The sequence below is a fragment of the Mustela nivalis genome, assembly GCF_964662115.1.
Source record: "Mustela nivalis genome assembly, chromosome: 14".
NCBI lineage: Eukaryota > Metazoa > Chordata > Mammalia > Carnivora > Mustelidae > Mustela > Mustela nivalis.
In genome coordinates this window covers 4,609,432-4,634,454 of record NC_139033.1, presented here as the reverse complement: position 1 = coordinate 4,634,454, position 25,023 = coordinate 4,609,432, and the positions used below count along the sequence as shown (strand labels likewise).

The 25,023-nt window shown below is 42.0% G+C and overlaps 1 protein-coding gene across 24 annotated transcripts in view; it reads right to left on the bottom strand.

The window, feature by feature from the left end:
• Positions 1-25,023, bottom strand: part of CIT (citron rho-interacting serine/threonine kinase) — a 165,456-nt gene that overhangs the window by 108,094 nt on the left and 32,339 nt on the right. For all 24 annotated transcript variants that reach the window (XM_082699754.1, XM_082699733.1, XM_082699736.1 and 21 more), the window contains 3 exons: positions 24,761-24,854; positions 17,672-17,875; positions 16,091-16,244 (listed from right to left, as the gene is read on the bottom strand). In XM_082699754.1, the coding sequence (XP_082555880.1) occupies positions 16,091-16,244; positions 17,672-17,875; positions 24,761-24,854 (452 nt within the window). The remainder of the gene's footprint in view (positions 1-16,090; positions 16,245-17,671; positions 17,876-24,760; positions 24,855-25,023) is intronic.

The window sequence follows — 25,023 nt, the reverse complement described above, 5'->3', positions numbered from 1 at the left end:
ATGAATAAAAGCCAACACAGTGTCATAAAGGACAAAGGCACATAAATAAATATTGTGTAATGATATAATGAATCGGGACTGTGCCTGGAACACAGTGGGCATCCGATATTAAATCAAAAACATTTTCGGCTTCATTCTGTCTACCATGATGTCCTGTACCTTAAAAAAAAAAAAAAAAATTTACTTAATCCAATGTCATGTTCAAACCTAAAAGGAAGACAGCCAGAAAAGTAGCAGTCCTCCAGTTCCTTAAATTCTGAAGCAACCAATGTGATCGCACTTATCCGTGGTACAAAGGTAGGACTGCAAAGTAGGTGAAGAGGAGGCTATTTACGTCATCTAGAGGTCAAGGTGTGGGTGTGAAAAGCAGAGATGCATAAATGGAATGCCAGTAAGTCCTGCCGAAGAGGACACGGTGAGTTTTGTGTGTTCCTGTGGGAAAGTGTCACAGAGGTGATTGAATGTCAAGAGTTGGATAAAAGGTATCTTGGCCGGCTGGAGTGGAGAAGAGTACCACTTTAGGAAAGCCACAGAGCAACAGCCCGAGAGAGCCGTGGGTAATAAGGCTGGGAAGGAAGCGAAAGAGAAATCTTGGCCGGACCTTGAAGTGGGGGATCCCTGGATTGAATTGATGGAAGGAATTATTAGAATTTTAGAGCCCTGGGTTGGTGTCAGTGCTGGAGACCACGGCTGCAGGAGCGATGACTGGAAGAAGTCAATGCTAGAGACCTCTAAAAAACAGGTCTATGATAGTCAATGCGACAAATTCTACAGTAAGGAAGCAATAATGGAAACAGAGAGGATGTGGATCAACAGGAGGCAGGCTATGGAAAGAAGGGGAAAATTGTGACAACTGACACAAGAGCAGAGCTTTTAGGAACATCAGTGCCCAGCTCTTAGGATGGGAATAGCTCCGAGAGAAAGAGGTTGCAATTGGAGGAAGAGCAAAAGATCCAGGATCAGAGAGATCCTGGGAATGAGCCAATAGAATAGGTTAGGGGATAGGCAAATACAGCCAGTTACTAAATATACGTAAATAATCCAGGCCATTGGAACGGATTCTATTCCCCAGAGCCTCAGGCAAGTTCTTTACTTTCTCCCTCTGGGTAGGAATTGATCAGGTATAGCTCCTCCAAACAACACATTGTGTAAGAAATACAAAAAGAAGAAAAACTAGACCCAGTTTCTTTTTTTTTTTTTTTAAGATTTTGTTTATTTATTTGGCAGAGAGGCAGGCAGAGAGAGAGAGGAAGGGAAGCAGGCTCGCAGAGAGCCCGACGTAGGGCTCGATTCCAGGACCCTGGGATCACAACCTGAGCCGAAGGCAGAGGCTTTAACCCACTGAGCTACATAGGCGCCCTAGATCCAGTTTCTGATTGACTTAAGTAAATAATATATTCCCCCATGCCTTTGCTTCCCAAAAGAGTCATAAAGAGCCTTTAAGGTGATGCTGATTTGGCCAGTGATCAATTTTTACAATGGTGTCTTCAAAGGAGATGAATAAGGAAGTTAGCATCACTCAAGTGTGCTTTAATCAATCAATCTCAAGAACACTAGGGTCTGGCTGCCAATGGCTAAAAGCAGGTACCTTCCCTCTCTGGTGGCAGATTCGAGATCTCAGCGGAGTTGTGCGCTCGGTCTGAATCTTACCATTCTCAAAAGCTATGTTCCTCCTACCAGGCGGCTTGGCATCAAGTCTTTGGCAAATGACTGACGTTTTCACACAGATTTATACTTTGAGATGTGCTTTCTCTCAATTCTGCCTCATACTTGAACCAGACTTCTAGTAGTATAGCTTTACTTTGTCTGCCCCCCTCCCTCCGGGTCTGGGTCCTCAGCAAAGCTGCAAAACACCTACAAGAGCTGGAAACACTCCGAAGAGAGAATCCTTTCCAACCACAACTAGTCATGACGGCCAGGTTAGGTCTGGATCTAGCCAGTGTGGGGCCCATGTGGAGGCCCCCCGAACATACTTAAACAACAGTGAAGAAGCTAGTTCCTCAGCGTCCATTCCCTAGGACTGGTCTGCTCCTTCCCCCTTGAATTACCTCCACCCAAGAACACATCACATTACACTTGTTCTTTGCTGCCCTCAGGAACGTTGTAGCATCCTTTTCTCCAACATTTTCAATGTATTTTTAAATATTATAAAATATAAAATATTAAAATATTCCACACGCACAGAAGTAGAGAGGTGGTAAAATGAACTCCCACACGCCCCTTCCCCAGCTTCAACAACAAGCAACTCCCATCCCATTCCAATCCCTTCCTGCCTTGTTCGCGCGTTTGTTGATTATTAAAAGCAGAGCCCAGCGCTCGTATTGTTTCACCCAAAACTACTGCAAGAGATAACTGTAAGCAGCATTTCTCAACTGTGGCACCAGGGACATGTGGGAGGGGAGAGGCTCTGCTGTAGGGGGCTGTCATGGGTCTTCTGGGTCATTTAGCAGTATCACTGACCTCTCCCCAACAGATGCCAACAATACCTCAAGTCATGACGACCGAAAATGTCTCCCGACATTGCTAAATGTCCCATGGGGGGGCAAAATCACCCCCAGTTGAGAACCGATGCTCTAACAGATAAGATCTTCCAAAACACTATTACCACAATACCTTCATCACATCCAACAAAATTAATAATAACTCCATAACATTATCTAACACCGTATTTGTGTTTGATTTCTCCAGTGGTCCCCAGAATGTCTCTTTACAGTTGCTTTCATCTCAATCAGGTCTAACTAAGGTTTACAAGCTGATTTGGTTGGTGTGTCTCTTAATTTGTGACAATGATTTTCTTTTATAGTCATTTATTGGGGGGCGCCTGGGTGGCTCAGTGGGTTAAGCCTGTGCCTTCAGCTCTGGTCTTGATCTCAGGGACCTGGGATCAAGCCCCACATCAGGCTCCCTGCTCCGTGGGGAGCCTGCTTCTCCCTCTCCCGCTTCTCCTGCTTGTATTCCTCTCTCACTGTCTCAATCTCTCTGTCAAAATAAAATCTTAAAAAAAAAAATTACTTTTTTAAAAAAAGTGATTTATTGGCCTAAGAAACTGGATCACATGTCTGTAGAACTTCCCACATTCTGGACTTGGGTGAGTGAGTGTATTCTCGTGACATCATTTAACATGTTTCTCTGTCCCCCATGTTTCCGATTAACTAACCAGCAGTTCAGCGAGGCCATTCCTTACATTCATATTCCGTTCTTATGGCAAGAATACTTCCCAGTATTCTGGATATGTCGTCTCCTTAATGCATGACATGTCTGCTTGTCTCCCATCCTGTGATGTTCAGAATGATCCATGGGTTCCAATGACATCAGCCTGATCCCTCCACCATAAAGTTCTCCCTCTTTCACTTAAAGGTTTACAACCCATTGATAAGCATTGCCATGGGCCATTATTTCATGAAGGGCTGCAAAATGGTGGTTTTCTCATTTCACCATTCCTTCTACATTTATTAGCACATCAACAATTTGGTTACCCTGAAATACAGTTCAAATAGGAGGGCAAAACAAATGCTTGGTTCTTTCCTTATATTTAGCAACATTCAGAGTAATGACCTGGAGGCCCTTAGAACTGCCAGAAATGACCGGTGAGATTTCTTTTTGAGTTATCATTAAGAACTCATAAGTTGTTAGATATTTGTGGTTTTTCAAGCCACTGTGGTCTTTTTGGTGTTCATACTGTCCCATCTCAGACAACGAGAAGCCCCTCTATACTAGATATTTTTGCCAGAAAAGTCAAATCAGAATCTATTTTTAGCTTTTGGAACTACCTTCCAGTTTACAGGGGCCAAAAGAACAAGCACCACCAACATCCCTTACTGAGGAAGTGAAGAGACAAAAGTGGGGGTATTCTGTAAGCCAATGACCGTACTTCCCCATCAAGCCAATGGCACAGAAAAAAACAATATACATGTAGATAGGTGCGTATATATGTTTGTGTGTGTGTACACACATATATTTTTAATTTAAAAAATTTAACCTTATCTCCATTGCTGACTATAATCCAAGCTTTGAGTGACTTTGAATCCAACTACTAGGGGTATTGGCAAGATGCGGAGGAACTGGATCGCTCATTCATTGTTGGTGAAAATATAAAATGGTACAACCACTATAAGAAAGTTTGGCAATCTCTCAAAAAGGGAAGCATACCCCTATCACACCATCCAGCCATTCCACTCCAAGGTACTTACCCAAGAGAAAGGAATGCTTATGTCTGTAGACTTGTACACAAATGTTCATAGAAGCTTTATTTCAAATAACCAAAAACTGGAAACAACCCAGACGTCTATCAACAGAGGACTGGACAAACTGTGGTATAGCCATACAACAAACTACTTCTTAGCAGTAAAAAAGAATGGACTAGGACACATGCCACGACATGAGAAGAATCTCACATTGATTACGCTGGATGAGAGCTGGGCAAAATAAGTACGCCTTGCATGACTTAATTTATATAAAGTTTAGAAAATACAAGCTAAACTACAGTGACAAAAGGCCAATCAGTCATTGCCTGGGAACAAAGGAAGGAATGGGGAAGGGTATTGGGAAAGGGCTTCAAAGGGACATGAAGAAACTTCTGGGGATGATGGACATGTCCATGCTCTTAAGTGTCATGATGCTTCACGGGTGTATACATGTATCAACACTTAAACTGTGCACTTAAAATACATGTGCTCATTATACATCTGTTATTCCTCAATAAAGCTCTTTCCAACCATTGGGAAGTGCGAATATTTGGTCTCCCTCCTTCCCTGGTCTGCAGAGCCTCCAGTCAGGCTCCTTTGCCCCATGATGTGAAAGCACTGACCAAACACACCAAGCCTCACCCATCTGCTCACTCCTCCCCCAAGAAGAAGGAGTTAATGTGACTCATCAGAGCTGGACATCACCGGGCGAGGCTTTATTGGAAGGCAGGGTTACTGTGCCTGGAAAGCAAAGATCCAAGCTTAACACTTCCTGTTTCACCACCTATGTCCAGACTTGGCAGGAACTCAGTTAACTGATCGCTTTCATCCTTCTTTTTTTTTCCTTCCTCTGTCCCACCGTGACAAAGCAGCTCTGCCCATGAGGGAAGACCCTCCGTTCTTCTCTGGGAGGATGGGTAAATGTCCTGGAGCCCTGCATCAAGGGTTATCGAGTACTTGCTTCACCAGGAATAAAGCAGATATTTTCATCCACATCTGGCTATCAGTTCCTGGTGTGTATCCTTTGTTTATCAAAATTCTGAAGGACAGGAAGAGTGGGCCTTACACCCCAAACTGCCAATACTGTACAATGAATCTTTTTCTTTCCATCACCAGGGAGCAACAGAGTTGGTCACATTTATTTTCTCTGAAGTGAGACACTAGAAATTGTTTCCAGACCCTTGGTTGTGAACCACCTGGACCTCCTGCTCTTTGTCCTTTGGCTTCTTAATCTCTTTCGATTCCTGCCAGCCACCTTCTTAGTCCTATCCAAGCTTCACACTCAGAAAATGAGCGTAAATGCAATTGCCACACTTCATAGAATTGACTGGAAAATTAGGTCCTGAATATAGTTCCAGATGTTTAATATAATTCTGAATCTTTAGCCAAATCATTTCCCATGTCTGCTTGGTTATAAAAGGTTTTGGGGCAAGTGGGAACTTAAGGGTCAAGGACTCCAATTTATGGGCTTTCTAGAAAAACCTATTTCCCACCTTCCCCCAGGAAAGGCATTAATTTATCTCATCTAGAACTGATTTTACTAAACTAAAATTTAGCATTGCACTGTCGGCTTACACTAAGAGGCACTATAGGAAGCAGTCATAGGGGAAGTGCAAAAGGGTGGCTCAGTCAGTTGAGCATCTGACTACTGACCAGTACAGAATCAGTACAATCAGTACAATTACCCCAGGTCATGACCTCAGAGTTGTGGGATTGAGCCCCATGTCAGGCTCCACGCTCAGAGGGGAGTTTGCTTGAGATTCTCTCCCTCACCCTTTCCCTACCCCCAACAAAGCTCTCTCTAAAATAAATAAATAAATCTTAAAAAAAAAAAAAAAAAAAGGCGGCGGCAGCGGCAGCAGCACTCATATGGAAATCTCCAGAATACATATGGGAGGAATGAGGTCCACAATATCACAAGGAGGTCTCATTTAAGGGGAACCCAGTGATGAAATTCCTCGGGGCTTGGTATCCAGAAAATCAAGTCTTTTCTGAGCAAACCATTCTGGATTTTTTTTTTCTCATGGGACTGAGGCTCTCCTACAGTTGACCCTTGAACAACATGGGTTTGAACTGCGGGGGTCTACTTACACATGATTTTTTTCAATAATTCAGCACAGTACCGTAAATGTACTTTCCCTTCTTAACGATGTTCTTAATAACATTTTCTTTTCTCTATTTTACTTTATTGTAAGAATACAGTATGTAATACATGTAGCATACAACATATGTTACTCAACTGTTTACATCATCAGTAAAGCTCCTAGTCAACAGTAGGCTGTGAGAAACTTTGGGGGAGTCAAAAGTTATGCACAGATTTTTGACTATGCAGGGGTCAGTGCTCCTAACCCCCATGTTGTTCAAGGGTCATCTGTCACTGTTCATATTTTCCTTTTCGCTTTGGCCGCTAGGAGGCTAAGAGTCCCAAAACTGTCCTTGTCCAGCAACCTGACCGGCACTTCTTTGCTTTTACCTTTAACCCTGACTTGTATTTCTTTACTGGGATACCCTCTTCAACCAGATTCCTACACTTATTTATTTTTATCCTTTTGATATTGCAATTATCTCTAAAATAAGCCATCTCAATTTATCTTGGAATAAAATGAAATACTGCATATTTTTAACATCTCTGGATGTAGCTGCTAAATGCAGACTAGAGCAGGGAAATCCCATAATCCTAATTTATAAGCATTTAGCTCTTCATAGGCTGTTTTCTCCTATCAATAACTTACTTTCTAAAAACAGAACAATCCCCCAAGAGATACATATATATACTCGCCTGTATAGCCCTGTAAGCCTGTGAGAACTACTGACTACATGTCTTCATTATTCCTTGTTTATGTTGGAGCAGAGGGGTGCCCACATGCTCCTGGGCTAGTAAGTTGAATTCCTGCCATCACTACTACAGCATCCCCCCCCCCTCTTCCTCTCTCTCAGGCTGATCCCCCCACAGCCCAGCTCCCCTTCCTCACTGCCTTCTGCCCCTCAAGTCACAGGTCGTTATCCAACAGAGAGATACATATCAGGGCCAACAAAGATGAACAGAGAAGCACATCTACCAACCTCCAGGAACAAGCATAGAAAACAAAGCATGGACAGACACCTGCTTGAATGAGAGAAACCCCAAACAAGCAGACCTGAAAAAGGTCCAAACAAGCCAACACACACACACACACACACACACACACACACACACTTCACAAGCCATTGAGATAATGCTATTGTAAAAGCAGACTGCTAAAATAAATGAATGAAATAATTCAAGTTAAAACCATAAGGGGTTTTCGTTTGCAAAGAAGAGAACACTGCTCACTAGAAATCAAGGCCAGAGTGGCCAATTCAAAGGATAAATATGTTAGGGCATAAAAAGATTTCTTCATTTATATCAATAATGCAGGAAAATCAGCTGACCATAAAAATTCCTGATTTCTTGGGAGGCAGTGTAACTATGTTGTGAAGAATACAGGCCTTACTTGTGTCTATGTTGGTATAGAATATTCTGGAAAATTATATAACTGACAATAGTGGATCGCTTTAGGGAGAAGCCCTGGGCATAGGGTGAGAAAGAGACAATTTTCACTGTTTAACCTCCTGTGTCATTTGGCTTTTTTTTTTTTTTTTTTTTTTTTACCATGGACTGTACTAACTTTTCAAATAAATAAAAGCAAAGAGAAGTTGGATTTGGAGAGACCTGAATTTGACTTCTGCCACTGCCAAGTATTGGCTCCGAGACCTTTGCCAAGAGGCTTCATCTTCTTAGGCCTCAATATCCCCACCTGTACCATGAGACGAATGATAGCACCCAACTCACAGAGCTGCAGTGAGTAAATGGGACAATAATACACATAAAGGACTTTGCAGAACCCTTGGCACATAGTAGGTGCTCAATAAAATGCATGGCAATATAATACAAGCCTAAAAAGTTAATGAAGAAAACTGAATCCATCCTTAACTGAAACCAAATATGGGACACAACAGTAAGCTGGGGGTTGGGGGCAGCGATGGGGTTTGGAAGACATATCGATGCCTTCTTAGAACCATCTATTTGCTATCAGCAGATGAAGATCCAGTTAAGCCACCATCTTGAAAGATAGAAAGGTTGTAAAGCCCATCTGAGAAAAAAAAGCTTTCAATTCCTCAAAAGCAGAGCCTCAAATCCAGCATTTCCAAGCAGTTCCATCTACCGATAGAAGTCCTCAGCCAAAAAGCAGTCTCCCCTTATCCTGGGGCCAGAGAACAAAATGAGGAGGAAGGACCCTACAGAGATGAGCAGGAAAGTCTAAGTCTGACAGAATGAATTTTCACCTCTTCCAGAGCTTTGCAAATGCTAATATGCCCAGGAGTCTTATTTCTGGGGATCTTATTAAAGTACAGCTTCTGACTCAGCAGGTCTGGGGTGGGCCGAGTCTCTGCATCTCTAACAAGCTCCCAGGTGATGTCGAGGATGCCGATGCTGCTGGTCCGCCACCCGCACTCTGCACAACAAAGTCCTCCTGACCCCAAACTATGGTTCCATTGCTCGTTAGCAACAGCAATCTCGAGTGATTCTAATGACTGCAATATTCTCTCTCCCGATAACAACCAGGCCGATTCTTCTAAATCAGTGGTTCTCCAACGGGGGTGGAGATGGCCCCCAACAGAAACGGGCAATGGCCAGAGACATATTTGGTTGCCAAGTTGCACAGGGGAAGGCGCTGCTGACACCTATGATAAAGGCCAGGGGGCTGCTAATATCCTGCAATTCACACACCAGCTCACACCATGAGGAATGATCTGGTCCCACACGCCTTCAGTGCAGAGATGGGGAAAATATGAAGCGAGATCTATCAATTCACCCCAAGACTATATAAACCCCAGGTTTGGAAGTGCATCTTCAATCCAACATTGTTCTTTCATAGGCTAGTTCAGAGGCCCGGGGAGGGGAACAGATTGGCAGGAAGAACTGGATGCTGTATATGGGGAAGGGGTCACCAGGTCATAGTCCATATTTTGCTTAAAACTAAGCCCGTGTGGGGGCGTGTGGGTGGCTCAGCTGGTTAAGCGTCTAACTCTCGATTTCAGCTCACATCACAATCTTAAAGTCGTGAGACTGAGTCCTATGACAGGCTCCACGCTCAGCAGGGAGTCTGCTCGAGATTTTCTCTCCCTCTCATCTGCCCCTCCCCCAAATCATGCGCCCATACTCTTTCTCTCTCAAATAAATAAATCTTAAAAAAAAAAAAAAAAATCAAGCATATGTGGTTTAGTAAGCCAGTGAGTGACCTACTAAGCATTCACCTTTCTATGGTTTTGAGCAATTTAAAAGGAACACAGTTCTAGGTAATAAGAGGACCCAAAGTTTAGACCGTAAGTTCCCTGAGGGCAGGGCTATATCCGAATATGTCCATCAACAGAGCCACAGCTAATCTAGCACAATGAGGAGGAAGGGAGATACTCAGACATCGTGAGGAGCTCTATGGATTCAAAAATTAGTGCAACTCCTTATGTGCTAAACAGACACAGAGATTAAACTACTCGCTCACGTGACATGGCTTATTCAATGTTGTCACCACAGACATTATTACTAACAATGATCTATGCTAAGGCAGGCATGGTTTTGTAGAAAGAGCATGGGCTCTAGAGTCACACAGACCTCAACCCAAATCCAGGTTCTGACTCCTGTATTATGTGACCTGAGATAAGTGAACAGAGTGCAGTGCCCATATCTATAAAATGGGTATAATAGACAAACCATAAGTGACTCTTAATCTCACAAAACAAACTGAGGGTTGCTGGGGGGAGGGGGGTTGGGAGAGGGGGGTAGGGGGGTTGGGAGAGGAGGGGTGGGGTTATGGACATTGGGGAGGGTATGTGCTTTGGTGAGTGCTGTGAAGTGTGTAAACCTGGCAATTCACAGATCTGTACCCCTGGGGATAAAAATACATTATATGTTTATAAAAAATAAAAAATTTTTAAAAAATGGGTATAATAATCCTTACCTCTGATGGAATTGTTTTGAAATAATACAGTGGGCTGTATTTAAACACCTAGTGGTTAGCGCACAACAGGGGATACTTAACCAATATCTCCTACCATATTAGGGACCAGAGTAGAAACCCAATAAGTCACATACTGCTTTCTTCTGCACACCACAATATGTAAGGAGCTCACCTGACTCTAGGGAACCACAAAATCCTCTCCCTTTCATCCCCCAGCTTAAGCAACCACAGGACTGAGCACCTGTAGTTTCATGAGGTCATTCGGAGCCTGGTAGTGCGCAGTGATCATCGATGACAAAAAGGAGACTTAGCAGGGCAACACCGCAGTGTTCATCAGCAAGGGAGCATCCCCAGGTCACTCACTACCAGCAGAAATGAAATGTACTCTCTGCTAACAAACGCTAAGGACCTGAAAACTCACAGTATTTCGCAAGAACTGTGTCTTTCTGAGAACAGTGAAAGGAAAGCAAATCAGGAAAAGCAGCCTGTGTCCTAAGTAAGAGACAATGCGAGGGCTCTAGAACATTCGCCACAGACCATCCAAGATACTTCTACAATTCACACTCGCGTGTCACTTTGTTCACTCTTGGGACATGGCGGTCTTGAATGAAAGGGACAGGCATGCTGGTTCTGTTGACATCACTATGCCTGTGCAGGGAAGATACTTTAACAGATGTGACTAGAAAAGCACACCAGGCAGCAAAATTTCCCCACTGACAGGAGCAGGTGTGTGATGCCAGGAGGTGGGAGCATAACCACAAAAGCATGAATGAAAGAGGCGCTCCAATTGGCCTCAGCTCTCCAGAAGTTCAGAAAATCAGGCCGGGGACAAGCAGACTCTTGCACAATATCGGAAACACTACTGGGACTGCAGAGCCCAGGGCAGCCAGGATGCTTAAGAAGCCTCCTATTGGAACCTGGAAAGCAGCCTTGAAATAATGATAATAATAAGCAGCTGAAAACGCAAGCTGACATCTGATCGTGCGAAACTGGGAACGAACAGCAGGGTAATGGGTGCCTGGTGACCTTTGTGGAGCAGTAACTCATCACAAAGCTTTTGACTTGCTGGGAGACTAAGCATTCCGGAACTGGGTCAGGTTCCCGGTTCGCGTGGTGTTGCCCAGAGCAACCCTAAGAGGCTGGATCCAGGAGGACGCAGATGTTCTGTCTGACCTCAGTGTCAAAGCCAAGGCATGTCCTAGTTCCCCCTCAGCAGCCACTCCCAATTCTGTCATTCAGAAATTTGCCCAGACCCTTCTTAAGCTGCATTTATGTATCTTGCCAGGACCACCTCTTGAGATAATGAGTTTTAGAAGATTATTACCTGCTGTGTTAAGCAGTACTTCCTTTCATTGGTTACAACAAGAAAAAGGAGAATTAGGGGTGAGGCAACAGAGAGGCTAATGTTGCTTTCACCAAGGGACAATCTTGTGTGTGGAAAATGGAAATATTTAATATGTTGGAGCCATAAGGCATTGGAGCAGCAACCATAAACTCAGGAAATCCAGTGGCTGCAAGTGTTTTGGTTGATAAAAACCACTCAACGTGCATTTATGGAAAATACGACTGGACAAAAGCATAATTTCTGTTAAAGTTATATAGTTAGAAAGTAGCATAAACAGCATGGGGTCCAGCAATGTTTTCAATCACACAACCCTGAGTTGATTACAAATATGCAGGGATTGGGAGGTTGGTGAAAAACTGGGAAATCTGCTAGGAGGAAACTCAATGTGTACTGTGGCCCTCTGCATAGTCAGGGATGCCAACAGAACCTTCGGGAAAAGGCGTTACTAGTATTCAGTGGACATGATGATCCTACCCACTGCCTGAGCTACTCAGCCAGGCATAGTTCCATAATTGCAAACACTCTCACTGCAATATGGCACCTTGGACTGATTCCGGGAATGGAACAGAGACATGAATGGGGAAACTGGTGAAATTGTAATAAAGTCTCAAGTTTAATTAATAGTAATGTGCAAATATTAATCTTAGTTTTGACAAATGTGGCATAGTTATGTAAGATGTTATAATATTAGGGCAAACTGGGAGCAGGGTATGTGGGAACTCTCTGTACTATCTTTGCAACTTCTCTATAAATCTATTATTATTCCAAAGTAAAAACTTTATCAAAATTAAAAGACATTTTTTAAAGCAAACATATTTCATAACAGTTTGGAGCCTCTGTACTGGGTGTTGGAAGTCCCTAAAAATCACTAAGATTTTTAAGAATCAAGATTTAAGGCAAAAGACATGAAAAGACAGTTTCAGAAGAAGACATACAGATGGCCAACAGGTGTCTGAAAAGGTACTGAACATCGCTCATCATCAGAGAAATGCAAGTCAAAACCACCACTCCACCACTTTTTGGCTAGTATCCAAAAGACAAGAGAAGGGCATCTCCGTGGCTCAGTTGGTTGAGTGAGCATCAGACTTGATCTCAGCTCAGGTCTTAATCTCAAGGTCATAGGTTTGGGCCCTGCACTGGGCATCATGCCCAGCATGGAGACTATTTGGGGGGGGGAAAAAGCCAGAGACAAGTGTTGGCAAGGATGTGGAAAAAAGGAAATCCTTGTACACTGTTGGTAGGAATGTTAATTGTTACAACCAGTATGGAAAACAGTATGGAGGTTGCTCAAAAACTAAAAATAGAAATACCACTCAATCCAGCGATCCCTCTTCTGGTTGTACAGCCAAGGAAAATGAGATCAGTACCTCGAAGAGGTATCTGTGCTCTCATGTTCACGGCAGCATTATTCACAACAACCAAGATAGGGATACAATCCAAATGCCCATCAATGGATGAATGGATAAAGACATTGTGGTACACAAACACACACACACACACACACACACAAAGGTAATAAGAAGGAAATCCTGCCATTTCCAACAACATGGATGAACCTGGAGGACATTACGCTAAGGGAAATAATATAGGCACAGAAAGAGAAAAAATTGCATGATCTCATTTTCTGTGAAATCTGAGTTAGTGGGCACCTGGGTGGCTCAGATGGTTAAGCTACTGCCTTCAGCTCAGGTCATGGTCCTGGAGTCCCAGGATCAAGTCCCAGGTTGGGCTCCCTGCTCAGCGGGGACTCTGCTTCTCCCTCTGACCTCTTCCCTCTCACGTTCTCTCTCATTCTCTTTCTCTCTCAAATAAATAAAATTAAAAAAAAAAAAAAAGAACGAAAGAAAGAAATCTAAGAGTTAAATGCATGGAAGTAGAGAGCGGCATGGCTACCAGAGAGATGCAGGGTGGGGGGTTGGAAAATGGGGAGGTAGTGGTCAAAGGGTACAAAGCGGGAGTTATGTAGGATGAATAAGTAAATATAAAACACAACATGATGACTATGATTAATTACACTGTATTGAATACTAATAACACCGTATTGAATACGGGCAATTTGCTAAAGAGAGTAGATTACAGGTGCTCTCAACACAGAAAAGGAAAAAATGGTAACTATGTGAGGAGATGGATATGATCATTAGTTTGACTACAGTAATCATTTCACTATGTATATGTACCTCTAATCATCATATTGTGCATCTTAAATATATATAATTTTTGCTCTTTTTTTTTTTAAGTTTAAGTTTTGTTTTTTTTATCTCGAAAGAGAGAGAGCAAGAACACACACACAAGGACAAGTCAGGGGGAGGGCCAGAGGGAGAAGCAGACCCCCCACTAAGCAGGGAGCCTGATTCAGGACTCTACCCCAGGACCCTGAGATCATGACCTGAGCTGAAGGCAAACGCTTAACTGACTGAGCCACCCAGGCACCTTACAATTTTACTTTAAAAAAATAACTTTCAAGAAAAAAACAAAATTCAGGCTTCAGGTGGATGAGAATTCCCTGACATTAAAAGGAGCAGGGGGGGAGGGGGGAGAACAACATATGCACATGTATTAAAAATAAGGAAAAATTGGGTACCTAGCTGGCTCAGTCAGTGGAGTGTGCAATTCTTGGTCCTTGGTCTCCAAGTTGTGAGTTCAAAAAAGTCCTGTACTAGGTGTCAAGAGGGCTTAAAAAAAAAAAAAAAAAAAAAAAAAAGAATAAGGAAAAACTAAGTGGGTATGTGTTAGGACATGGAAAATTTAAGTAGCTAGCCACCGGAGGCAGGGTGAGTCAAATATGGGGGCAGCAAGTGTGAAGATGACCGAAACTCTGGTGACCCATTACGAAATCATCGCATCCCAAAGAAAACCAGGACCTTCTAAAAGATGGGCCTTATTTTGTTTGTTTAAATGTTTAAAGATTTTATGTATTTTATTTTAGAGAGAGATAGCAGGGGAGGAGGAGAGAGAGAGGGAGAGAAAAACCCAAGTAGATCCCACAATGAGCACAGAGCCCAATGTGGAGCTCAATTTCATGACTCTGAGATCAGACCTGAGCTGAGACCTTGAGTCAGACACTTAACCAACTGCACCAGCCGGGCGCCCCTAAAAGATGGGCCTTGTGATGAACAGCATGGCCACAATCTACACTCACATGTATCCTCTATGGGCACAATGTAATTTACAGAACAGGAGTTACAGTTGTAAGTCCAATAAGCTAGAGCCTAAAAAACAGCCTGGAAGAAAAAGACTAGGACAAAACTGGAATTCTGACACCATACCAAAACAACCATACCAAAACAACATCAAGGTATACCAAGACTCAAAATAAAGTTACTCAGGTAATTCATCACCACTCATTGGCTCACTTGAATGAGGTTGTTAAGATAAAATCGACAAGTGCACACATAGAAAAATTAACTGTTCATTCAAGGAAACTACAGAGATACAAAGGCAAGGCAAGAAAAGACTGAGTATGTGAATAGCATCTATAGGAAACTGTATCAAATCTTTCTAAAAGCAAAAAAAAGAAGATAGCCCTGAAAATATACTGTTATTAAAAGTCCCAAACCTTGGAGATTTGGGGGTTGATGCCTGAAGTTTAGAAAAAGTAAGCGATGTCCCTTCCAGGTGAAGAAAAAAAAAAAAAAATGCTAAGAAGTATTTACAAAAAGGTAGACTATTTAAATATTTGGGCAGGTTAGAGAAACCATCACAATGGCTTTCAACTGAGCAACATTGGATCATAACCCAACTCGTATATTATGACAATATGGCTCCGGCTAGAAGCCTGAAGCTGACGCCTTAGAAATGGATTTCACTTCCCACCTCCCCTCACTCACACAGACTAAGTGCTTTCCTACTGGCTCTCCTCTGTGCTAATCACTGGGTTGCACTCAATCAACAACACGTCCAAAAATAAAAGAGTCTTAACCACAACAACAAAATCACCAATTTGTTAAAAACAAAACAACCCAAAAAACCAAGCATTTTGGATATTGTTGATAATAAATCAGATCTCCATTTTTAATGAATTCCAATTGTACTAACTGACCCCAGAGTGACATATGTATGAAAGAATGACTCCACTGTGCACCTACGGTGTCGATTTTACAAGCTTGTGAGCAAAGACAAACATTCTAGAGGAGAACGAACGAACCCATAGAGACATTTCTAGTTTCTGTGCAGGCTTGGCCATTTGCAGAGCAAGCTGGCACTTTGCCTCATTTGAGTCTTTTTTCCTCATCTGTGAAGGATATACCTAGGTCTGCTTTTCCTCTGAGAAGAAACTCTGTCAAAGCAAGAGACAACCCCTGAACCCCCATCAATCCTGACCTCTAATTTACTGAGGGATGATGTTCGGAAGGCCACATAAGCCCAGAGTTTGACAAATGACCCTGTTCTGTGCAAACAATTTTAAAGAAGAATTACCACTTACCGACAGCTCCGCCATTAGCCTTTTTTACCCCCTGTGGATAATTAAGGCCCTTATTTATATAATTTACACCACCTTCTGTGGGCCAGAATAATTTCCGATCATTCTTAAGTGTTTACACTGAATTCCAGCCCCAGAACTGAAGGACTGCGGCTCTACTTACAGTTACGGATGTTATCCCAGTCAATTTTAGAGAAGAAAGGGTGGCAGCAAAGGCCTTCAAACTTCAGTCTCTCTTTCTGGCCACACAGCAAACTCTGAATCAGATCAAGTAATTCACTGCTAACTTTGGGGTCATCGGGAAACTTCAAAAACCGCTATTGCAAAAAATAAAATAAAATAAAATAAAATAAAATAAGCATTTCCTTAGCCGATTCAGCTTCTCATGTTCTAAAGTTAAAATAGTTCTCATATATGCAAGTTTCTCTTTTTTTTTTTTTTTTCTTTTTTAAAGAAGGAAGTTTTGTGCCCTTTTAACTTTGGACCAAAGGCATGTTCCCAAAATAAATGGCCTGTTCACATCAATAGACCTCGTTCCTTTACAAGGGTTCAATATCCTTCATGATTTGACCCTGCTCCTCTCTGTCTCTTGTAGCTGTACTCCCCATCTCGCTCTTTGCTGTCCAACAATGATGAGCTATTTAAAGCTGCCTGAACAAATCATGCTGTTCTCTCTGCCTAGAACACCCTCCCCATCCCGCACCCTCTTCCACCGGATCACTGCCCCCCCATTCCCTCTGTAATCTACTTCTGCACAAACACAGTGCACTGTGATTTCTGTGTGATAACAGGGAGAGAGGACAGACAGAGCCTTCTCCTTGCTCATCACTGGAAACCCAGGACCTAACCGGGCCTAGCGTAATTCACTCATTACTGAACGAGCAGACTGAAATGAAGGAGATAAATTGGACCCAAGAATCATCTAAGGGAAAACTTCCACTCCAGAGGAGACTCAAGAATAACAAGTAATATATGTATGTATTAAGCATATGAAATATGTATTATACATATGAAAATATGTATTAAGCTTTCCAGAAAGAGGAGATTGAGTTAGAAAACCTTGTGAGGTCTCTCTTTTCTCCTTTCAGTTGAAACTAAAACATACATATTTATCATATCCTTAAGAAATGGATTTAACATACTGGAACGTACAGTTATTAGAAAATGGTTTTTATGCTACTTTATATATAATCCTGTAATTCTAATTCCTAGCCCCATTTGATTTTACCACCGTAGCTGACAGCTAAGAGTACTGAGAAAGAGCACAGCAGACTATCCAAGGAAAGGCCTCGAAGCTAGACTGCCTGCTACTCTAGGCAAATTACTTAACCATTTTGGGCTTTGGTCTCCTCATCTCTAAAGGCAAAGAATATCTACCTCTCACATTGTTTAAGGATTATCCAAGTTAATGAGCTATATTTCAAGTCCAAGACTCAGTTATTCCCTTAATAGCACTGAAATCAAAATGCATTTTATAATCAATGAAATATGATAGATTAATTAGCAAGAGTTTTTCTTTTTTAACGGTACCTAAAAGAATGGCGTAGGCTTACAATGACTGGCACCTGGGAGTCAATGAAACACAATTTCTAAAGCGTTTAGAGCAGCTTTTAACACGAAGTGCTTTATAAGCATTTGCTATTGCTATTATCCAGCACTGCTGATTTATATTACAAAACTTCACTCAGACATTTTTAAATGACAGCTCTCCGTATTACCTTGGAATCTACGAATGGCTCTTTACCTGGAAATTCATGATGTTATTGAAGGTTCTGGCTGAGGTCCCCTCAGTGAACGGGGACCTTCCGTAAACCATCTCGTAGGCGATCACACCCACCGACCACCAGTCACAGTCGAGACTGTAGGTGCCTTTCCCATCCCCATTCAGCACAGTCAACACTTCAGGAGCCATGTAATCTGGAGTCCCAATTGGGAGCTTGGCATTCACCTGGAAACCCATAAATAAAATGAACACAGCAAACTTTCAATTATTCTCAAATAGACTGCCAAACAGCCACATTTCAGGCTGCAGGCTGATTTGCCACTGATTACTATTCTCCCAGGCACTTAAACCTTCTGTCAAGTGGCATGCCGTCAGGAAATGCAAACAATTTACTAATTAAATTTAAAAAAAAAAAGAACATGATATAATCCAAAGGCAAAAGGGCAAGAGTTGTTGATGATATACACCCTTTGGCTACACAAATAAGAGTCCGGTATATAACTAGGACAGAAGATATCTTTCCTGATACACGCTGCCCAGAGCTTCTCTTATGAAATCAGCAAAATGATAATAAATCCTAAAGATTAATCTATAAGATCAATCTAGCCGTTATTGAAAACCTGGCAGCTAGCTGGGGCAAAACAATATTTGCAAACTCGTTGTATCTCAAGCTTAAATATCTGGAATCAACAATCCTACTTCGAGCCACCCACAGGAAAAGACATGATAAATATCTTCCACCAGAAGTCCAATGTTAATGAGTTCATTTTCCTCACCCCCAGCTCCTGGTCCTATGGTTCCCTTCCCAAGGCTCAGAAATCCAGAGCCCTCCAATCCAATGGCACTCAGAGCACCTGACCTTGGCAAAGAAAGGCTAGGACAATGTAGTAGGTCTTTTCCTAAAGCTAAATATAACCCATTTGAAGAACTGTCCTTTCTTCTAAGAATTTGTCCTTCTGTTTTAGTGTTTATATGTCCTTTGTTTCTCAAAATGATGTTGATGAAAGGTTTTCTACCCACCCCCCCGCCCCTTCCTAGACAACAGTCAGCCAGCAACCCTTTCAGCTTTGAAAATTGTTTTGAAGTCTTATTGACCCATGAAATTTAAAGGCTAAGAATCACCTCTCTGACTTCTTCCCCATCAAACAGAAAGGGCCTGATGTTAGTCATATCTGTGTTAACCAATAATCCTACAGTTGTCCAATAATCCTGCCTTTTGAAAGGCTTCTCTCACATGAGCAGTTACATGGGCACAAAAGAACCTTCTCCCTATTAAATGATGTTGAGCGCCCCTGAGAGATGTTACAGATTTTATAGGTATGGCCACACATCTTCAAGGCTGGGTTTTATATCTCTTCCCTAGGGATGGACACTCAAGCTCTTCCAGCCTGTAACTTTAATCTTGTCCATCCCTCTGCCCCAATGACCCACGGTTGTAGGAAACAGACTCATTCTTCCTACTCTTTCTCTTTTCACCCCTTCTCTCAAGCCCACCATAGGCTTTTCCAAACCCTAAATCTGGACAGCAGTGTGATACTGGTATTCTTGACACCGGTCATCCATTGCTTTGGGCAACAGAATTTCCACTGAGGGGTCCCTGGCCGGTTCAGTGAAGCATGCAACTCTTGATCTCAGGGGTTGTGAGTTCGAACCCCATAGTGGGTATAGAAATTACTTCAAAAATAAAATTAAATCTTTAAAAAAATTTTTTTTCACTGCCAAGTACACACTGGGAAAACCTAGATGGTCACACTGCGCAAGAAAGCCACAAGCCAGTGCTGATAGACAAAAATGGGGAGAAAAAAGACAATATCTGGTCTATGGGCAGCTTAAGCCGGAGAAACTGAAAGCAGCTTAAGCCATGAGAAAGCCTTGATGCTGGGGAGCCCACACTAAAACTTCTATCTTTTAATATGTGTTTAAATGTTAATGAGCTCAGTACGGGATTAGGATTAAACTACAGGGCTTTGGTAAAAACCCTCAATACTGACAATAATTTTTTTTAATATGAAAACAAGAGAAGAAAAACTAATGTCACCATTAAGTGCTTACCCTCTATGCCTAATTACCTTGCAGAACTGCTACTATGCAATCCTCAAATACACATCTTGGCACTTGTTGGGTTTTATTTTATCATCACATTGGATTGAGAATACTCCATTCTCCCTGTTTGCTGTGCACAGAGTCGAAAGGAACTCGACTGGGCTGTGTTTATCAGCATGACCCAGCATGGGGTGTAAGTCATCAATGCCTCATTTTCAAACTCATGATGAGACTTACCCAAGAGAGTCAGGTTAACTCCCTAATTCCTGTGAGGCATGTGATTATATACATTTATGTTTAGCTACTTTGTAATTTTCTAAATTTTAAGGGAAAATATCCCTAGCTTCCATCATGCACATCTCCTGCATAAAGTACATTAGGTGCTTAATAGCAATTTACAAAGGTTTTTTTTTTTAAGATTATATTTATTTATTTGACAGAGAGAGAGATCACAAGTAGACAGAGAGAAAGCGGGAAGCAGGCTCCCCGCTGAGCAGAGAGCTGAATGCAGGGCTTGATCCCAGGACCTTGAGATCATGACCTAAGCCAAAGGCAGAGGCTTAACCCACTGAGCCACCTCAGAGCCCCTACAAAGGTTTTTAATGACAATTTAATGACTGCTAAATTTCCATTGTTTACTGACCTCCATGCACCTTCAACCAACTGAACACTTAATGTCACACATCCTAACAAGGATTTTGCAAGATGCTTTTGCTCTCCTCTGGTGGCAATTCACAGCCAGTGTGTCTGGGTAAGATATTAAACACGGAGCCATGCACAGGGTACCATCTGACAAGTTTTACTAAACTTTAGTTAATTTTCACTGTATCCACAGGGAGGAAAATACACCAGTTCAGCAGGAGGCAATAAGAAAATGACTAGGAGGGGCACCTGGGTGGCTCAGTGGTTTAGGCTTCTGCCTTTGGCTGGGGTCATGATCTCGGGGTCGTGGGATAGAGCCCCGTGTCGGGCTCTCTGCTCAGCGGGGAGCCTTATTCCCCTACCTCCTCTGTCTGCCTCTCTGCCTGTGATCTCTGTCTGTCAGATAAAATAAAATTTTAAAAAAGAAAAGAAAATGACTAGGAGACAGAAGATGAAGTCCTATTTCAGGAGACAGAGAGGTTAAGAAAAGAAACAAAAAAGGATTAACGGATTCTTTCACAAGCAGATGAGAAGAAAGTAAGAAATCTACTGTCTGTTTCCTCCTAATCCTCTTCCCATAAAATGCTTAAACATGAAACTATTTCAACCTAACTTTCCCCATGTGGCTACGCAGGGCAGAAACATCCACCTGCAGAAGCAGGGCGTGGAATGGAGAGTTGGGAAGGGGAATGGTATCTCATTATGTTGTTCCTCTTGAGGGTAAAGGATTAAATCTTCTCACTTCTAGTAAATGTCAAAAAAGGCTATCTCCTATGGATTTTCAACTGCCCAAGGAGGCTGATTAACACTTAACATGCTATATGGCTCTTTCTTTTTCTTTTAAGATTTTTATTTATTTACTTGACAGAGATCACTAGTAGGCAGAGAAGCAGGCAGAGGGTGGAGGCGGAGGGGTGGGGAAGCAGGCTCCCTGCTGAGCAGAAAACCCGATATAGGGCTCGATCCCAGGACCCCGGGGATCATGACCTGAGCTAAAGGAAGAGGCTTTAACCCACTGACCCTCCCAGGCGCTCCCCCCTTTTTTAAATTACTATTTTTTAAGTAATCTCTACTCCCAGCACAGGGTTCGAACCCATGACCCTGAGATCAAGACTCACATGCTCTACCTACTGAGCCAGCGGGGGGCCATTGCTATATGGCTCTTTATTGACCATCTCCTTCCAAAGGTTTGTGTGACAGCTGAATGAGACAGGTTGGAAGATTTTGCTATTTGCCACTCGTTGAGAGTCAACTAAGGTGAAATGGGTAGCCTTAGGGCACAGAGTGAGTCGATGGCACGATTTAGCTAGACACCCAAACCTCTGGGCAGTACAGTTCCCCACTGTTTTTAAGAATGCTTCAAAGCAACATGCTAAGAAGCCTGAAATAATGACAATGGAAAATGGAAAACCCAATAACCCCAAAGTCCCAAATGGCTAAATTCATAGATAATGTTTGAGAGTAGTAGGGAAAAGATTGATTTTGGATGAGTAACATACATGAGTTTCAGTAAACGTAGATTATATTTCATATATTTTGAGTACAAAAAAAAAAACATTTAGAACTCCTTTAGGCCTATAAGACATTCTACCTAAAAGAGACACATGTTGGGGGACGCCTGGGTGGCTCAGTCAGTTAAACGTCTGCCTTCCATTCAGGTCATGATCCCTGGGGTCCTGGAATCGAGTCCCACATCAGGCTCTCTGCTCGGCGGGGAACCTGCTTCTCCCTTTACCTCTGCCTGCTGCTCTACCTACTCTCTTGCTCTGATAAATAAATAAAATAAAATCTTTTAATTAAAAAAAAGAGAGAAAGTGTGTGAGTGACACATGTTGGGATGCCTGGGTGACTCAGCCAGTTGAACGTCTGAGTCTTGGTTTTGGCTGAGGTCATGATCTCAAGGTGGTGATACTGAGCCCCACAAGGGGCAACGGGCTCTGTGCTCACTGCAGAGTCTGCCTGAGATTCTTTCCCCTTCCTTCTCTCTCCCCCTCTCTTCTTCCCCTGGACACACTCTCTCTCAAATAAAATCTTTAAAAAAGTTTAACCCACTTCCATTGATCAAAAAATAAATGAAACAAGATGGGATTGGGAGGGAGACAAACCATAAGTGACTCTTAATCTCACAAAACAAACTAAGGGTTGCTGGGGGGAGGGGGGTTGGGATAGGGGGTGGAGTTATGGACACTGGAGAGAGTGAGTGCTGTGAAGTGTGTAAGCCTGGCGATTCACAGACCCATACCCCTGGGGATAAAAATATATTATATGTTTATTAAAAATAAATAATTTAGTTAAAAAAATATTTTTAAAAAAGTATAATTCTATATTCATACTTGATTTCATCTAGACTGTAGATTAATCAAAAGGCCTTTTCACTTAAAACAATGTTAAAAAGTCCTTGCTATGTGCTTCTCACATTTTGGCCCTAAAAGCACAAATTTCTGGAGAGGCGATTCTTCCTCCAAGAGAAGAGGAGGTGCACACCTCCCAAGGATGCAGGACTGAGTGGCTTTTCTCCTTCACCAGAATAATCAGGGGTTGAGCAATGAGCTGCAAATAAACCCGAGTGACTCTGGAAGGCTCCACGCCTGAAGTGAAGGTTGTTCCAATTAGAAGAACTGAAAAGGGATAGTCTGAAGCACTGAAAAACAGAAACCTGAAATGAATGAAAGTCCACTCTCTCCACTTGGGGCTCAGAAGAGAGTGAGTGATTCTAGATGCAGGGATGGAACTTACTCCATTACTCCTTTAATAAGCAGAGACTTTGGATCTTAATCTAGTTTTCCAAGTAGGTATTCTTATCGTGAATGCCTACAGCCGGCTCTCATTAATAAGCTGCCTGATGTTTCTCAGTCAACTTGGGATGGTTCTCTAACACGGATGATTTTGTCTCCGATGGAACCTTCTGCCATGCCTGGAGACATTTCTGGTTTTCACAGCTGGAGGAGGGGGTGTTATTGGCATCTAGTAGATAGAGGCCAGGAATGTAGCTAAATATCCTATAATACACAGGATAGCCCCCCTAATAAAGAACTATCCAGGGCAAAACATCAGTGGTCAGTGTCAATGGCATCCAGAGCTGACCATGTATCTATGCTTCAATTATTAGACCATGTATCTATGCTTCAGTTTATTTCTAGATGCATGAGTTTATCAAGGTCACCCATGCAATATACTAGTTTTTGAATCCTAGATGATAACCCTTTCCATTACTTAACTTTTTTCCTGTGCTTTATTCCACTAGATTCAACAACCAAGTTTTCATGCCTGTTTCTGCACTGCCCTTTTTTAAGACATAAAATGTTTTGATCCTATAATCTAATTCTCATTGTAATGATCAAGTGGAATCGATTACAAGAACATAATGGGGTGGCAGGAGAAATAGTGCCTAGAGAGACTGTTTTTCCAAGGATCTGAACACCAAGTAAAAGTATCTCAAGTAGGCCTCCAGTCTGCCAAACAGGGAAGCCAGAGCCTGGAGTGCAAAGAGTTAACATAACCCCAAACTTTTTTCTAATATCAACCTGATAACACCTACCTTTCCTCCAAGAAACCTGAGGAAAAAAAGCAATTTTACATATTTCCCTTTATAAGTACTGAATTTTCAGAGGTTGGGAAGAGGGGCATTTTACAGAGTAACCTCCCTAACCACTTAATTTGTGCATTTTAACTAGAATCAGTATTTTACTGAGAAAGAATGAAAAGCCATGTTCCTAAAAATTTGACCAAATGGGTCAGTTGAAAAATAAGTTTTAAGATCTAAGTTGATTTTTCTATTAGACCTACCAGTGTTTTGAACAAATGACATGACATTTCACTTCAGTATGTACCAATTTCATTAGGGTTTGTTTTTAAATCTATGTACTTTTTTTTTTTACTTTGTCATCTTTTCCCTCAAGTATTCTTGCTCTTGATCTCAGCAGGTACCCTCTTGCCTTCTTATTTAGCATGGGAAATACAGCTTAATTTTTACCAGAGATCCAGGACTTCAGAATGACATTTTGAGCGGTTAGTTCTTAATGCTTAAGGATATTTGGTTCAAATGTGCCAGTGATTTCTTTCAACTTCGCTGAATAGAAAATAGAGATGTGAAATAAATAAGATTACAGAAGACAATCTGTAATAAGGAAAATGAAAAGAAAAACAAAAGTGAGCATTTTTCCCTTTATGTTTTAACCAAACCATAAGGATGCTCCTAAAAATGTTTTGTAGGGTATTAACAGATAGGGTGCCAAGGTCAAGCAAGTCTGGGAAATAGCTCTATGCCCCCATCCCACTTCCACCCCTGGAGAAATCATGTCATACACTCGCAGCTGAAGATTCCAAAACATCACTCAATGTTATCCCATATTTTCCAAACTTATGAGGACCACAGAACCCTTTGTAGCACAATCTCTATTAAGCTATCTTAGTCCATTTTGTTACCATCTTATTTGAGTTCATTTTAGCCGCTGATCCGAAATCCACAAGCTTGATGTGTCCTGTTCGGTCAATGAGAATATTCTCGGGTTTGATGTCTCTAAGAAAATCAGGGCCACAAATTAGTGTTGTCTTCTCCATGCAAATCAGCAAGCAACTGCTAACCTCAGATATTGATTCAGCCAACCATCTCAGTGTCTAGATTCTGCCATATAGACCTCCCTATTTATAGATATAAATAATAAGCAAATATTCTGCAAAAAAAATTT